An 18,028-nucleotide genomic window follows, 5' to 3' on the forward strand; every position below is an offset into this window, starting at 1 on the left:
CTGCCCTCTTCCTGCCTTTTTACGTTTGCCTGACCAACCTTTTTATGTCACCCTTTGTGATAAGATTCCTAAATGAACTGAGGTATGTGTTCTACAAAGGTCCTTCGTCATGCCTTAATAAGACATTAATTTGGTCCTTCTCTTTTTGATATGCATGCTGTCCAATCCCATGCACAGCTTCTCTTCACCATCTAGGCGTTTTTTTCTTATCGCTATAATTTCTGTACATCCTGTCAAGGACCTGCAGGCACTGTCAGTGCAACCTTCGTACACCACTTTCCAGACACATTGGTGCTGAGAACTTGGGATTTCTTTCTACCAAAGGTTGCATTGCCACTTTCCATTCTAAGTGGGTTGTCCTTCCTCCATTTTTCCCTCTACCACATTCCTTGACGAGGAGGAGAGATTTTACCTGGAGAGCCCTCATTTTTAGGTCGAGCATTCGAGACCTCTTGTATATACTTTAGTATATACTTATATATTAGTATATACTTGTATGTGTATGTACTTTTATGTGTATGTACTTTGTGGGCTCTGGAGATCAACCCATGGACTTGTCGTCTTCCGCTTGGACTTTTTTTTCTGTTCAACTGTCTCTATTTAACTGTCTTGAATTGCTTTCTGCAGAGGGATTTTCTTTTTTTAATTTTTTTGGCAACTGCCTCTATTTGACTTTCTTGCGGGAAAACGACCAGCAGAGGTCAGTAAAATACCTGAATCACTTGAGCATTCTCTAGATTCCAGTCCATAGAAAATGTCTTCTACGAGCACCCGTAGACCATAATATTTTTTTCAAATCTTATATTTTCAGTGGTATGACCACAGAAGGCCCTGATTTTATATTAAAAACAGAGCTTTGGACTATACCATATCCCACTGAAAGGCAATATTCCTCTCCATGTGTTCCCATACCTGGTGTGTCACGCAGTTTGGTGCTTACTTTCACCATGTTAAAGAACAGTAGATTTTTCAGCACCCAGGCTAATGTGCTGCATAGCTAAATACATATAAGGTCCCAAAGGCGAGACTGATTGCATTGCAAATGCGTGTTAACATTGAGGGCACAAAATAATACTAACTCGATGACCAGCTCATAGTTGGGTTTTACCGTGCAAAGAAGGGGAAGGCAGTTCAAAAGCAGACTCCCTGTAGAATCGTCCTGTGCAATAACACATGCTGTGCTATGGCCAACAAAGAGGCCCCAGAGGGCCTATGGCCTATTTCCACCAGAGCCAAAGCATACTTCAACTGCATTGATGAGGTCTTTCTGTATAGTACATCGGTCTGGCTGCTACTTGATCATCGATCCAAACACTCACCGAGCACTACAATTAGGTCCGCATAGAGGGCCTTTTTACCTTTTCAGTTCTGCACAACTTTTTTGTGCGAGTCCACTCCTCAGACCCTCCAACTTTTGAGAGGTACTGCTTGGGCATCTATTCTAGAGGTGAGAAATCTGCTAATAGAAATACCTATCCGAAGTACAAGTTACTTACATTCTGTAACTCCTTTCTACTGGATAAGTAAACTGCAGATTCCTCACCGCCTTTCCCCTTCTGTGCATTAGACCCAGGTGTCTGCAAAAAGGTCCTTAGTTAGTCTTGGCACACTATCACCTCCAATTTGTCATGGTATCCACTTCTGAGAGCGCAAAAAAGTGCAAGACTTAACTCTTGTCAGAGTGCACTGGTGCTGCCCATAGGTGACTCCATGAAGTCTCTTCTAGGGTTGTGTGAGACCATTGTAGTTCCGATGGCACCACCTGCTGCTATGCTGGAACAATTGCTCTTGAACATAGGGCTCCAGTCTGACACCTGGAGATATTGTAAATGAAAAACATCTGCAGTTACTTAGAGTATCCACCAGAAAGCGTTACCAACGGTAAATAACTTGTTCTTTACTATGAAAGGCGACTGTAAACCCATTGTGAGTGTCAAAAAACACATCTTTCAGAATGAATGATAGCTTGCGCTTAAAAGGCTGTTTGAAACATAATGCAATTGTGCAAAAATACCCCTGTGGGGGGAAAATAACTTTAAAAAAGTTTTTCCTTCTTTGTGGGCACATGTAACTAAATGTAACACAAACTGCTGTAACATTTATGTGCAATTAGGAAAATATATTCAGAGATGTGCCAGTATATGCTCATTATCAACATTTGACAATTCCTCAGAAATGTGAAACTAGTTGTGTACGATTTTATCGCTAAATTAATCTGTTGAGTATACCATATTGAAAAATCCACACAACTCATTCATGGTTTAACCACTCTGAGTTTTCACATCATCACTGTCCTGGTACATCTCCAAGCATTTATATCGTCAAAACCATTATGAATTGTCTAATGTGTGTAATCATTGCTCATTCCCAAGTAGCTTCCATCTTTCAATGAGATGTAAATCAGTATCCAACAATTTACTCTGAACTCATGCAGTAAACGCTCTAATCATATTTTGTGATGCACACACCTACCAAGAAACCGTGGCTAGCAGCGCACATAGCACCTCTTGGTAATGGGAGACCGAGAAGCTGGTTGTTAGTTCTTTGACTGTACTTTCCAGCCAGTTACACTTTTGCAGCATGTCTAGTGTCTCACATGATTTCACCTCTTATGGAGGTTTAGCCTGCTGTCCATAGAATCCCAGGTGAGAAGACTGCACCTCCATCTTCCTCTAAATATGTGCAGAGGAAAGCCTTTTGTGGTTGTCTGGGAGTCTATATCTGGACATGTACAATCGCCACCGAACAATTTGAGGTTTTATTACCTCAAGCTCTAACTAAGGGTGTATGGTGTCACGATCTGACAGTGTTGGGTTGAATAGCTGTGTTTTTTGTATGGTCAGGGAGCATGGCTGAAGTTAAAATGTAGTCTATGCGTGTGAAGTGAATGTGTAATATCTCTCCCTTTGGTGCATCATTCTCCTGGGATCTAATAGAGTAGTCATTCATCAAGTCCTCTAGTATGCCCCCTGTCTATGTGAGGACTGGTCATCAGGTGATCGGATTCATCCTAGAATGGGATTAAGACCAAGTTCAAGTCCCCACTAGAGTGTCTTAGTTTCGACCTGCTGCTGCAGAATGTTAGACATTGTACCTAGTGTCTCGTGTTTGATGTTAAATTTGAGCATAAATTGATCCAATGAGTAAAGTTTATGTAATATAGGTCCAATAAGCGCATAATCGCAATGTGGATCGCGCCATACTGTGTGGACTCTAAGGATTCCGTTTACCATGCCTTGGCTAGATGTACTAGCCTGAAACTCTTTACCCACCCAGTTCCGTTTTAATTTCTGGCTTTCTAAGTCCGAGTGGCGAGTCTCCTGGATAAGGGCTATTCAGATCAAAGAGAATGAAGGTAAGTTAGAATGTACTTCCTCTTGACATAATAAGTTGAGCTGTTCATGTTCAGGGATACTATTGCGTTCTGATGGGGTTGTAATTCATAGTCTAGATACACCGCAACTGTATTCTTTTGCAAATGAGCACTTGAGATGCCGTCTAACCTGGAAATGGGCGTCTTGCAGCACCTTGAGGGGTTGAGGTGAGTATATTTTCTTGTGGGGAGTGTGAGTAACCTAAATGGTGGGTGCTAGGGGATGATTAAGTATAAACTTGATTTGCGTATGGACTGAGATCAAACTGATAATGAGTAGATCTCTATGCCCTGGAGGTAGTGGGAATGTGAATTAACCAACCCAGAGACTCTTGAGGAATAACACAGAAGGGTTCTCGTCCTTTAGTCTTCTGGGTTGTCGGACATCCAGTCGTTCGTCATCCCTCCACAGGCCCAGACGGAAATGATTTGAGGTGGTGTCTGCATTGTGTATTTATGAGGGAGGGTCTAATCCTTCATGTGATATGGAGTACCCATTTCCTGTATCCTCCTATGCGGACTGGGCTGGTCTCTGGATGGCAACAATTTCTGCTGATACTTCGATTTGGGCCCTGTAAACCATGTTCCCTACGCTTCTTCCAGTTGTTTCCTTTCCTCTGTTCGTTGATCCGAGAGTATCTTATCCAGTGGATTGAAGGGCATATCAGTACCACGAACTACCCTTTCAATGTCCATATCTAATTCCAAAGGGAGTCTAGGAAACCCTCTAGCTGACCAGGATCATAATATTCTGTGGTCTTGTTCGCATGAGGGATGAGCATCGTTGCCTGGTCCAACAGGCCATTTCAAATAACATACTGCTTGAGGCAGGGGCGTAGCATCAGGAACCTTTTACGCCTATTCACAGTGTCCTGTGAGAAGTTATGGGAGATGAAAATTCTGTGCTCTTCTTAAAAGGATTGCCCTTGTTTCTTCACTTCAACAATAATTTGACGTGCTTGCTAATGATGTAGGAAGGAGGCGATTATATGTGTCTGTCCTTCTTTATTTGTCTTTTGTCTGGGTCAGACTCTGTGAGCTCAGAGAAACTCAAGCGGGGACTCAAAAGTAAGTTTCTATAGTGAGGCAGCGCTCATGGAACTGTGTGGGGTTAGGGTAGTCGGATCATGCTGGCAGAGCACTTGCCCTTTTTTCAGTGGGCTTTGCCCTTATCAGATTCCTGATCGTCCTCCTTCTATGGCTATGAGATTTACTGGATATTGGTAAGCTTCAAGGCCAAAAGCTATTTAACTGCGAAGTCTTCACCTGACCCCGCCTCCTCTTCCAGGCTCACCCTGTAGTTGCTGTTCATCTTGAGCTTCCTTGCCGCAGGTTTTGATGGCCATTCCCATATCTCCGCTGCATAATAGGTATAGCCTACACATCCATCTGGGCTACCGCGTGGGTCCCTGCAATGCGGTCCGCAATGTATTAGGGTCTTGATCACTGCCTAGTGTGTCCCCGTGCCCTCTTCCCACTCAATAGATGGTTTTCTGAGCGTTAAGGAACATCTGCTCAGGCCTGTTGGAGCAGCCGATTTCTGACCCTCACCTCTGCACTGCCTACTTCCTGGGCACCATACTCTGCAATCCCACAACTTTCATTCTTTGTCGCCATACAATTTCAGTGCAAAAAGGAAAGCCATAAATTTACTGTACTCTAAGCATAAATAGGTTTTGATCTGTATGTAAGGATAGATGGCTTTATTTTGAGCAGGGTAGCAAGCTACGTATGGCAAATGTGCCACTCCCTCCTTTTTTTTGGGGGGGGGGGGTAATTTTGCGGGACCTATGTTTGGATCTTGGAAGTGGCTAAAATGGGTTCTTTTCGGAATGGCAGAGTTACCAGAACCAATGGTGTGGGTGTAATCACGTTGGATAATTGAGACAGGGAGCGTAGGAGCTGGAGCAATGTAAACTAGGCCCAAGGCATAGGGAGATTGAATGAAGTGGGTAGGACATAGAGCAACTAAGACAAGAAGGCATGGCTTGCTCATAGATGAAATATCGGGGCATGGTGGTAGGGGTCACACTAGCAGTTACACCAGACTCACAGCTTTTGTCCGCTGCAACAGCTCTCGCCATACATGCTGAAGATGCAGTTGTGGTAACTCTTAATTTATTTCACAGAAGACACAGCGGTGTACGACAAAAACCGTAATCTGGCACCTAGTCTAGATTGAGGTACAGGTTTCACATAGGGCCGGACTGGGCAGCGGGCGTTTCCCCGGTAGACTCGAAGGGTGGGGGTCAGGTTTGCAGCTGTGTTGCAAGATGGGCCCCCAGTAACAGAAGCAGCAAGGAAGCGTTTCTGCCCCTGGGGCCAGGCAGTGCTCTCCAGGGGGTAAATTGCAAGGGCTGCTTTGTGTTCCCACTCCGGCCCTGGTTTCACACCTTGCTGTTTGATCTTACAAAAGCTCTGTCCCCGTCTCGTGTTCCCTCCGTTTCCCAAACCAAATGTGTATGTCTTCCTACTCTATATTTAGGCAACTGCATGTAGTTGATGACCTGCCGTGATGTTCTTGGTAAACTGACTGAGGTAGGGGCATTGCTGTGACAGGTCCAGGATACAGAGTACGGTTCGCGGCTGCTTTTGATGATTTGATTTACCCTCTACTCCTATTTTTGTTCTGATTTCACATTTTTATAATGGTTAGGTGCTTGCAGTGTAATTTATATAGTAAGCAACACTGAACACTGCCACAATAAGCAACCCTCGTTCCTTTTATGTGTAATACCTTGCATATTATTTTCATGGTTCCTGCACCTCAGAACAAAGGCTAAAATAACGTGAGCCTAATCAGTTCTCGAAAGGTCACCTCTGCAGATTATCTTTTCTATATGCTCCAAGTTACTTTCTAATAGGATGTTATGTTGGTTTGTTAAGTATGTACTTGAAAACGTTTTCCAAGCATATAATGTAAGTTGAAGATGTTTTTAAGCAATGACTGATATTGTTTGCTGTATCCTCCTCTACGGTTTTCTTGTTCTGCATGCATGTCTTGTAAATCACTGCTTAGGCTGTATATCTTTGAATATAAATGCAAATTATGTGTTAATTGTGAAAATATGAAGCAATCACCTTTCAGTATTGGTTGTTAGATCTCATGCAAGTCATTAGATGCTTACTGATCTATAGCAAACTTGTCTTCAGAAATAGCACTTTGGTAAAGACTGGTTTACGTATGTGCACACTATTAAGGTTTGAGGCATAAGTTCCGTACCCAGTGTGCGAAAGGAGCAAAATGGTCTGCATTGCTTAAGCTGGCCAAGGGGACAATACCTTGTTGTTTTTACATTCTTTACTGAAAGCTGCTTGTAACCTGTTGCAGTAGCGATCACTCCCAGCAAGACCCAGACTTAATTCTTCCTACAGAGTAAAAAGACAACCATTCAGTTTGTGTAAAGTTATTTAAATTTATGGAAAGCTTCAAATCTATTATAAGATAACATATTTAAAAGATGATATTGTTATCAGTATCTAATTTGCAGCTCTTTTAATGTACATTTATTTTTACATGGCTCACCGTGCCACAAGCCGTTTTGGTTTCCTTTAATACTAACTTTTCGGTTAATGCTAACCACTGTTTGTGTTGACCCAGTTTTATTTTCTGTAGAAAGCATCCAGGGTACATGATTGTCGCCCAGCAAGGTGTTTTGCATTGCTTTTCAGTTAGCCACTATTTATGTATATGAATAAGTGTTTCACGGTGTTTGTTGACTTCACCGTGCTATTAGCTATTAAGACCTGAATTTCAGTGTTATGTTTCAAATTAGAATTACTGCTTTACCTGTAGGTCAGTCACTCCTGGTGAATCAAATGCGATCAAATGTGAAGAGGACGGAATAACAGCCAAACGGCAAGAGAAGAAAACGCGCCAGAAAGCGTACCCAGTGATACACGTGCCCTCCAAACCAACCGCGGCAACCCAGTGCCCTCAGCAGTGACGAGAAATGGCTCCCACGGATGTCAGAAACGAAGCTCTGTGGCTTTCACAGGGTACATGGGACAAACTCGGCGTCAACGTGTTCTAGTTGGTGTTTTGAATCATTTGTTTGAAAATGTCTCTTTACAAGCCACGCATGTTAACGTGCTTTTGTATTGATTGATGGCGCGCGGTACAGGAAAGGCACGCGGTCATCAGTTTAAACCCGGATCCCACGAGCAGTGTCTGGTGACTCTCACATGGCAGTTATGGCTCATAATTATTGTTCTGAACTGATGCATACAATTATAAATGGATATGAAATCTGAAGATTGCAAAGCCACTTTAACTTTCAAAGAAAGGAAGGCATGAATTTCCAAAATAATATGTGCACCGCTAACCCAAGGACGTGTTACTATTAGAAATTAAAATGTGAACTCGATTGCTCAAAATGCAGTGCGTGGTAAACACTGACTTTGAAGATCTTATTTAATATTGTATAGAATATTGTAAAGATATTGTAGCCTGGTTTGGTTGAATGTTAAAAATATATATATATGTAGCCTCATTCCATTTGTTGAACATAGACCATGTTTCCTTACGTGGTTGAGAAGAATTGGTGCTAGTAAACAGAAATATTATCTTTTTTATTTTTTACTTTAAAGTAAAACAACCGTTTCATAATCAACGTAAGCTATGTATGTAGTTTATGTTCATAATAAAAAAATAACCTTTATTAGTATGATGCAATAATGTTTCGTGCTGATTTCTTTGTGTGCCAGCAGGTGTGCACATGGATAACCTTAATTTAGCAACTGTTGATGCGGTTTATGGGCACTTACAACAATTCCAAGCTTTCTAGTGCACTTCCATTCTAGGTTCAGACATTGCAAACAGCCTTTTGCATGGTAAGTAAATACAAAACAACCAGCGTAATATGTTGTGACCAAGAAACATTCCCCACGAGAGCCGCCACACGTAGCCAAATCGATATTTCTCCCCTTAATTGTCAAGGGTGGAAGACTTGGGTGTGAGACAGTTTACTAAATGTATTGTGTAGATTCACATGTTGTACACATTCTTGCCATCTAGTTCCGGTTGCTTTTCCTTGAAAACAATTTGAATGTAAATCTGTTAGTATATGCAAAGAAGCTGTACTATGCTATTCATTTAGGTAACTTCTATATTAGTAGTTGGGTACGGATATGTACAGTCCTAGATGCCCCAACCAGGAGCTTCCTGCTCGCCCTCCTCCCCAATTGATCTTCACAGTCACCCATGAACTGTATGGCATCCTTAACAGTCAAGGCTGGGCAGAATCAAGCCATGAAGGGCAAAGAAGCAGATCCCAACAAAAAATCCTGGTGCCTACCTGATTGTAATGATTGTAATGACGATCCTTGGTGACACTCAGATGCTTGATGCCATCTACTGATTAGTTTCTGTCAATATATTGAATACTTTAAACAAGAAAAGGTCTTATTAGATCGTGTAAGCACAGGTGACCTAAGCTACAGACGCTTTATTGACTAAATGGGGGCCATACAAAGACAATGATTGCTCCGGCAAATAAACAGTCAAGAAGCAAACTTTTACAGTACAAGAGGCCTAACGCTCTGATCCTTCGAGACCTATATGTGTACCAGCAAGGTTGTGAGTTATGTAAACTATACTACTAGTATCTTACTTCACAGAACCAGGCGCACTATTATTGCAACAGAAAGAACAACATCTAGGAGATTTGTCACTTGGCCCTTGAGAGGGTATAATGCTTATGGCCACAGGACAAAAGAGGAATAGCAAATTACTTGACAGATACCTTACAGAGGTGTGGTCCAAAAGGATGCATGGTGGTGAATTGAAACTGGGCTGTTGCGTATGCTTTTTCCACCAGTAATCTTTACACAGCAATACATCAGGATGTTGCCAAACTCTTTTATTACGATGTTTCCAATAGTTCAGACATGGGCATGGCAGGTATGTTACTCAACTGCTTAATCTGTCAAGTGCACCATACTTAAAGCTTAGAGTTTAACATATTATTTAAACAGTGCTTCACTGGTTAATGGGACCATTATTTGAATCTATGTACCCTGTGAATTTTAAACTTCGTGGTAAAAACACCTTTCTTGTCGTTATCAGTTCTGTAAATAAAGGGAGCTTTTTACAAGTCGTTACTATCAAGGAGCCATATTTTATTTCTTTTTTTCTTTTTAAATGGAACCAAAGTTTATATTTCAACCAAGGTAAACTTTTGTTTTTTATCAATCCGGTCCTATTTCGGAAAATCTCTGCATGCTCTGGTGAGGAGAAAATTAGGAAATCTAGAATAATAGGGAAAAGCCCTATGAAAGAGGTCTTAAATATAGTCCCTTCAGCTTTTTCTTAGCCTTACCTCCTTGTGCTGCAGTAGTCCCTTCACCAGACTCCCCTCTTCAAATTCTTAATGCACATGCTTATCCTACAAGAGTTTTGCTCTTTGATCTACTTCGTTAAGCAATGGGGCTCTCTGTCTTTACACTTGTCTGGGGAATTCAGAAATATGGTTATTAGTTTAGTAAGGGGTGACACCTACCAACCTAATAAACACAAGCTGGTCAGTTCAAAACACATTTCTGAGAGATTCTTTACTCACCCCCATGTCTTTGGTTCAAGCAGTAGGCAGTTCACAGAGATGTACATGTTAGTTTAACCAGCAAAAACAATTTTAAAGTCAAAAAATTTCCAACACCAATTTAGAGAAATAGAGAAAATTGTAATGAGCAAAAAAGACACCAAGCTCATTAAAGTAGGTTAAGCAGAACCTGAGATATTCAATTTTGTGCAAAGGGCATCCAGGAAATGTAAACTGTCATTTAAAAACAGTTTGTGGTTGACGGGGACCTAGATGCAATTTCTGGCTGACCAAGAGGGGGCAGAGGTTGGATGCACCAAGTGGGTCATCCTTATCAAATCTTACCTTTGGACTTAATCCCCAACTGCTGGTAAAGTTCCTTCTGGTCAGTGCTGCAGCCTGTAGCTGTTTGGGGCAGCCTTTTGGGCACCAGGGCACTGCAGCCAGGTCATCTGCAGAGTCTAGTCCTCTGTGGTCAAGTGGGCTCCCTTGGAGTGAGAAGATCTGTTCTTTGTGTCGAAGAAACAGGTACGCAGAGAGCCAAGCCCATGGCCCTTGGCGAGTAATTTGAGTTTGTGGGTGCCAGGCATATTTGAATAAGTCCTCTTCCAGCAAGCGTGATCAGTATTCTCCCCCCCCCCCCCCCCCCCACACACATCCCAATATGACCTTCTTTAGATGAAGTCTTCCCAGGTACAGGAAGGTTCTGAGGAGTTGGTTGTTGAGCTACCAGGTTTATCCTGTGCACTTGTCAGACACTGGTGAATATATGCTATCTGGTCCTAATTTACTTACAATCCCCTACCTTTTGGAGCACTCCCACTTTGCCTTACTGTAAAAATACTAAGGAGCTCCTGTTTCCATATGGCAGGAGCCTTCAGCTCCTTTACCACTTTCCTATATAGATGAGCACCCTTCCCCCTGGAGAGGGTCCACATTGGTCCTCTTAACTACAGTGCCTTGGGCTAGGCTGTATTTGAGGGTACTAGAAATAAATAGGAGAAGCCTTCCCTGGCATCTCCAACTCTGCACACCCACTCCCAGATGGCTAATCTCTGCTAATTGGTTAGCACTTGATACTCTTCTGTTCTTTCTGGGCTCAGAGGCAGGGTATTGTACTCTGAACCGGAGTTGTTAACTCTCCCAGTCTAGGGTCAAATCTGCCTGGCTACGTTAAAATGAAATTGCTAAGATTTAGACTGTTTTATATTCCCATTTATGAAATTGAGGGGAATGGAATCGGCGTCTAAAGGAACAAGCATTTGCAATGCAATAGGTCTTGCATTTACTAGAGTTTGAGCTATTGGCATTGTAAATGACTGCCTTTTATTTACTTGTTGATTTTTAAAACATAAATAAAAAGCATTGTTATTTACAATGCCAATAGCCTAAACTCTCACAAATGCAAGACCTATTGCATTGCATTGGCTCTTGGAGTTAGAAAGGAGGCGTTAATAAAATAGCATAGAGCTTCCAGACGAGACAAAACCATTAATTGTTGTTGAATAACATTTTCAATATAATCTGGTGGACTCTGCATATTCGCTTTTAAAAGTGTCTGGACTTTCATTGAGTTTGAGATCCTTCTTGCATCAGTACGTATGAACATTATAAAACAACAAGATCATTCAGTAACAGAATACGCTGCATATTTTTTTCCCACTTACTTCAGTGAAACCTGCGCACGTTTTAGTCCAAGAGTGACACTGCTGGCCCGTATAGAGGATATGGAAGACGTTTTATGAGGGGCGTGACCGTTGGGACCGTGTTCTCTAAAACATGGCACGTGACCGTTACTTCACAAAACCATGAGGTGCTGGTTGCACGCAGTTGCACACCAACCTGCATTTTCATTTGGACGTTATCTATAAACGTTTGAAAGGCCATTTTCTTTGCTTGTGCGTGGTAAGTGACACATCACTCCCACATCCCTCGCCAATGAATGGCATTTAATGAACCGGTGCTGATTACACGATTTAAGCTTTAGAACCCGTGACAATCTGCTCCTCGAGCCTTCACAGGCCTCACCCGCGCATCTGCCTTATCATGTACCTACCTACACACGCAGCCTCGGCTCCGTCCCTCCCCTGCACCTCGGTCACCCCCTTTTTCCATTTCAGCCGAGATGTACGACCGAATAATTCCTGCAGAAAATTAGAAAGTGGATGTGCAGGAATATTATGCACGGCCGGACATCATCGACATTAAGCAGCGGGAATGTGATTAGCAGCAAACTGCTTGTGACAGGGGAATGAGATGGCTGTCAAACACAATGACATGGCGTGAGACTCGGAAGGCGCGCGGGGTAATGACGCAGCCGGCTAAGCGCAGAGACAGGCGGCCGCGGAACACAACAGCCATGACAAATTAATTCATTGACTTAAGAAAAATGAGAGCTTTCCGCAAGCGGCCCTTATTTATAATCTTGTCAATCAGGCCGGGTAAACAAAAGGTGCACAATGTCTTTAAGATTCGAGCGACAGAAACAAACACAACAGAATGATACGGCGGGTTCGGGAGGCCCTCTGGAGCAGGTACGGATCTGAAGGTACTCATTACATACGACATGCAGCATTTGGAGCAGCAAGATTTTGAAAACAAGAGAGTAGCCACAAAATTAAAATACCCCCCAGTTAGAGCAAAACTTCTGAGGGCACCAAGCAAGTGAGCCCAACCCTCCCTAAACCAGTGGTGCGCGTGCACCACAGAGGAGCGGGGGGCGAGGGAGCCTGTCGTCTTTGCCGCACGCTGATGCGTGTCCTAGACACGGATGGGAATGGGCGGAGCAAAGGCGGGACATGCGCCCGCCTTTGCCCAATCGCATGCAGTTTTTTTAAAAAAAGCACGCTACAGCCATTGCCAGCCTGCGAAAGCAAAACCACACGCACGAGCGTGTGGTTAGCTTTCTGAAGCCCATACAAGAGGTCTCGCGCTGCACGAGCAGTGCTGCGCACTGCAACGCTAGGCGCGAGACCTAAAAACTGCTCGTCACCTCTGCGGACTTGCAAATCGAACCCTTTTGCACAATTCCTGTATTTGCCTCAAACATTTCTATTTAAGAAAAATGTACGTACACCCGGTTTTTAACAAGGCAAAAATAAGATCAACTGTTGAGGCTGTTGGATATTGTTTTAGTGCCAGAAATACTAGCGTAATTATATAACATTATTTAAGCAATTTTTTAAAGTGTTAGTCTCCTGAGCTTAGCAACTGTTTTTATTGTAGATCTGAACTTATACATGTCTAGTCATTTTTAACCATCACTTGACATTCGCGCCACTTAGGATATTTTTTTTTAATTGTAATCAATTGAATAATACAGTACATTTCACTACTACTACTCCTCCTTTTTTTACCTCAAACTCTCCCAGTGAAGAATGTGTATTCCAGCTCTGCAGGCGTGATCAGTGGTGAAACTGGTTTTAGGCTTGTTTAGTTCAGGCAGCACAAAATACATTTTTGCAAATTTACTTTTGCCCTTCACTTACCGTAAAGCATATTTGCTATTAGATCAACTTTTGAACACTGATGAGAAAGGAAATAAAGGTTTTAATCCTCTCTAGGCATTTTTCATGTATTGGAAAGACTACACATGGGTTTAATTTGACTGTGAGAGCTCACTAACCCCAATTTGTAGAGTACTCTTGTGTCCATATATAATCATTCTGTCCTGTGGGTGTAGAAGACCCACTCTAGGGTGACTTATGCCTATATAAAATAGGTTTTTCCTACATGGCAAAGGCACTTTTAACCCACAATTTGTCTCCTCACACTGTGCAGCCCATCCAAAGCCCTTTTGTGCTCCTGGCAGACATATCGGTGATAGAGGATTCAAGCCACAGATTCCTTACTTTTTGGATATTCCCCAGTCAGACTGAATCCGTAACCTTTTCAATAGTACCTTGATGTGCTGTCAGTTGGCTCTGCACTGACACCGTTCCGCACCGAAAATGACATGCGGCCCATTTAGGTGCAACCTGTAAAAAGAACAGTTGATGGGCAGAATGTTGAACAATGTCAAACATTCACCCCAGTACAGAGATATGGGCCTAAATCCATTGTTTTTTGCTCCCCATCGCATTCCAGTTTAAACCCAGCCATATTCAAATCAGTCTTAACCCTGCTCCTCATGGGAAAGGTCCAGCCCAAACTGCCTGGCTATGTCCTACCTGGACTGGAATCAATTATTTTAGGGCCGGTTTCGGGGCATCACCCCTCGTCAGCCAGGTTAACTTTACTCCAATGGCATGAACAGCACGGGTCCCATGTTTGGGCAGACCCTTCCCACTCGGGGTGACAAATGCAGAAAGAACAATTGATGGACAGAATGTTGAACAATGTCATCGTGAGCAAAAGAATGATGGAGTTAACCCAGATCTCTTGACTAGGGGTGAATGTTTTGATTAGTTCTGCATGAAGTCTATCATGTATGTCTTTTGCTTTCTCGCCCTAAGTGTGCCGGGTATGCCCAGATGTGGGTCCCGGGCTCACTGTGCCACTGGATTCAAGCGCACCTGGCTGAGGAAGGGGAAACCCCGTAACTGGTCCCTGGATGCTTGTTTCTGTTCCATGGAGGACCTGGCTTGGCAGTTCGGGCAGGACTGGACACTGGGTAGGGCAGTTGGTACCTGCATGATAATTCTGCACCATGCATGGGAAACATTTCTGGGCTTCTCTAGTGATATTCAAAAGTCTTATGGACATGTCATTTGATGGCACCTGTTTCTTTGGAGATAAGGCAGACGGCATTAGGGTCAGGGGTGACTCCTCCGTTAAGGCGGAGGAGGGTTGCCCCACTGCTTCAAGAAAAGAGCAAAGTAAAAAGAAAATGATAATAACAGAACTTTATTATTATTTTATTTTTAGTCTGCCTTTCAGCTCCATGGTGTAGGGCAGGGCCGTGCTCACGTGACGCCAGCAGAGGGAGGAGTGGTGGCTGCATCATAAGTGCACTTGACAGTTTGGGCTGGCCAAACCATCATGCGCACTGAGTGTTCTCCACCGGCTGTATTTTACAGCCTGGGTGGAAAACATGCACAGGTTTCCAGTGCCTCTCTGAGCGCCAAACCAGTACGCTCAGACCAATAACAATGCTGCTGTAAGGCAGCATTGCAATTGACTGGGAGTGTCTGGGTGCTTCTGTTCCGAAAGAAGAGGACGGAGGAGAGGCAGCAGCGTTCACAGGTATTTTTATTTTTTTAAAATTTTTTTATTTTTCCTTCTACCTCCACTGTTAATCACCCACCACCACTGGCCCCACCCACCACCACTGGTCCCACCCACCGCCACCGTCCCCACCCACCGCCACCGTCCCTTACCAGCCGCCAAGTCCCCTACCAGCCACCACTGATTAGAGTGCTTCAAAGAAAGCAACACCATGATCTATTGGCCTTGCACCATCTGTACTGCAGTTTTCCCAGCAGTGTTGCCCCTCTCAAGACATCGGAAGAGGGATACAGCAGAGGCCACAGCAGACGTCACCCCAAGAACAACAAACCTCCCAGTCCTTTAGAGATAGGCTCAGGGATCCAGCAGACAGTATCCAGGCCCCCGGGGCAATGGAACCTACCTCCCTCCCCCCTCTATGCTCCCTACCTCACCCCCCACTGCTGCAGCAAATCCCTTTAGTTTGCCATCCGCAGCACACTGATGCCTGGTTGAAGGCAAGATAAGCTATTACTTCCAATTACGTGAAATCATCACATCAGCTTCAAATTGTCCATTAAGGTTATACCCTACCTCTAGTGTCCCTCTCTCTAGACTTGCCACCTACACCACAATGGCTTCTGGAGGAACGCTTGTCCATTCTCCCACAAAGTTTGCGATCTTTTGTAGAAGGGGCCTATAAAAAGGGTGCTGGCATCAGGGGTCTCGACTGGCTGCTACTCTTGTTAATTTCTGGTGCCGAAGAAATACAGAGGAAAACGTCCTATTGTAAATATATGCTCTCTGAACTTCTTCCTCAAGAAGGGCAAGTTCAAGATATTCACTTTGGCCCAAGCTCTGTCTGCGCTAGATCCAGGGGACTGGATGTTGGCTTTTGATTTGCAGGATGCCTATTTTCACATCACTGTTCTGCATTTTCAGTTAGCCCACAGCACTTTCCGTTCTCCATGCTCCCCTTTAGCCTCACCAGTGCCCTTTGATGTTCACAAAAGTAATGGGGGTAGTTTCTGCCCCTCTGAAGAGTTTGGGAATACCAGTCTTCTCGTACCTTGATGACAGATTGCTAAAGGAGGGCTCTACTTAAACAGCCGCAAACCACCCCAGATGATGGCCGATCTGTTGACATTCCTAGGATTTACCATCAACGTCCCAATCTCCCAATTTATCCCATAGAGGGTCCCTTTCTGTGGAGCCATCCTAGACACGCTGCTGTTTTGAGCCTTCCTAGCCACCTCAATGATTCCAGGATATTTGAGCTAGGATCAGAAATGTAGGCTACTCTCCAAGGTGGCACAAGATATCTTTCATAGACGGAAACAACCCTGTCTTTATAATTGTGCGACCTGCGAGAATGCTCAGTGTGGTAAATTTGCACTTTGGAGTTCCTAGGGCATTTCACCCTCAAAGATGCCTTTTATTGGGAGGGGAGCTTGGGACTCCTCAACAATGTTCCACCTCTACCTCGCCCGTCCAAAGTTCAGAAAACAAGCAGGAATGATCGGGACCAAGTCATTCTTATGGCTTTGGATTGCACCAGGAGAGTGTTTTTTTTTTTTTTTTAAATATTTTTTTATTGTCAAGAAGTACAGTCAAACTGAAAGACAGAATAAAATAAAAGGTGGGAATTCTGAAATATTTCACAACCATATATACATATGACAGTCAATAAACTATAGACATACATTTAGAAAAAGATTATAAACAAACATACAAATAACTGGAGGATCACAAAAAGCTGTCAGCTAAAGTTCCTCCCCCTATTAGCCTTGCGACTCTTCCAAACAGCCCCATATAGACCTATACTTACGAAAGACCTGAATACCCCTTGCTTTAGCAGGTGCTGTTTCCCTTTCCCCCGTTTCTTTAACAATTAGCCACCATTCCATCTCAGTGGGGGGGTTGGGAGAGATCCAAGCTCTAGCTACCGCCAGCCGGGCAGCAACCAACATAATTGCCAATATAGACCTATATCGACCACAGTTTTCCTTGTATCCTAACATCTTTTCCGTTGTCGAGAGCAAAAACTCGCCCCCCAAGTCTAAGTTTGATTCCTGCTAATATCTTATCCCAAAAAAGACTTAAAGCAGGACACGTAACAAACATGTGAATAATGCTGGCCGCGTATAGCCCACATTTGGGGCAGTTATGACATGTCCCTCCATGAATCTCTCCCCATACAGCCCCACTTTGAGACCATCAAACATTCCTCTCCGGGGTGTAATAAAGTAAGTAAAGTTTCTGGAATTGCTGCAGTCGTAAGTTCAGTGAGTGTACAGAAAGGGCAATAGTATCAAAGGCTATCTTCATATTTTCTATAGCAATATTACCCCAAAAATCTTGCTCCGTCTGGAGACTAATTTCTCACAGTCCTCTGCTCTAAATTGACAGAGAATTTGATACGCCTTACTAATGATAGCCTGCCGGTTCTGGGCATACAAATACTCCAACATATCTGAACCAGAAACACTCCGAACAGCTAAGTTTCTAGCAAAATAATCCCTGACCTGTATATATTTAAAAAATAACCATTGAGGAATATCAAACATTAGCTGGAGATTCTCAAATGTCTTAAAACCATTCTAATCAAATAATTGCCCGAGAGAGTACACCCCGTAGCTAGCCCATTGACGAGCCGTAACATCCTGAACAATTCCAGGCAACATTGGGTTACCCCAAAGTGGAGGTTTACTATGTACAAGAGATAAAGAGGATCTGGTTTTAATGCCTTGCCAAATATGTGCACCGTCTCCAATGGTCTTAAACTGCACACGTTTAAAATAATTAGGATCGTTGATTCGATAGAAAAACATCTGACTTTCTGCCCCAAGAACCAGCCAGTGCCAGAAAAACGTTTGCTCTGGGTTTAGGAGGCTGCGTAAGCGTCCAACAAAAGCGGCCCAAAAATAGAATTTAAAGTCCGGGAGGTCTAAAACGCACTGATTATATGGGA

At 43.4% G+C, this 18,028-nt stretch overlaps 1 protein-coding gene across 3 annotated transcripts in view; it reads left to right on the forward strand.

Annotated features, from left to right (window-relative positions):
• SPDL1 (spindle apparatus coiled-coil protein 1) overlaps positions 1-8,048 on the forward strand; it is a 210,153-nt gene extending 202,105 nt beyond the window's left edge. For all 3 annotated transcript variants that reach the window (XM_085617851.1, XM_085617850.1, XM_085617852.1), the window contains exon 12: positions 7,170-8,048. In XM_085617851.1, the coding sequence (XP_085473977.1) occupies positions 7,170-7,320 (151 nt within the window). In that variant the 3' untranslated portion in view covers positions 7,321-8,048. The remainder of the gene's footprint in view (positions 1-7,169) is intronic.
• The last annotated feature ends 9,980 nt before the right edge of the window (positions 8,049-18,028 follow it).

This window comes from Triturus cristatus, chromosome 7 (genome assembly GCF_964204655.1).
Source record: "Triturus cristatus chromosome 7, aTriCri1.1, whole genome shotgun sequence".
NCBI classification, from domain to species: Eukaryota; Metazoa; Chordata; class Amphibia; order Caudata; family Salamandridae; genus Triturus; species Triturus cristatus.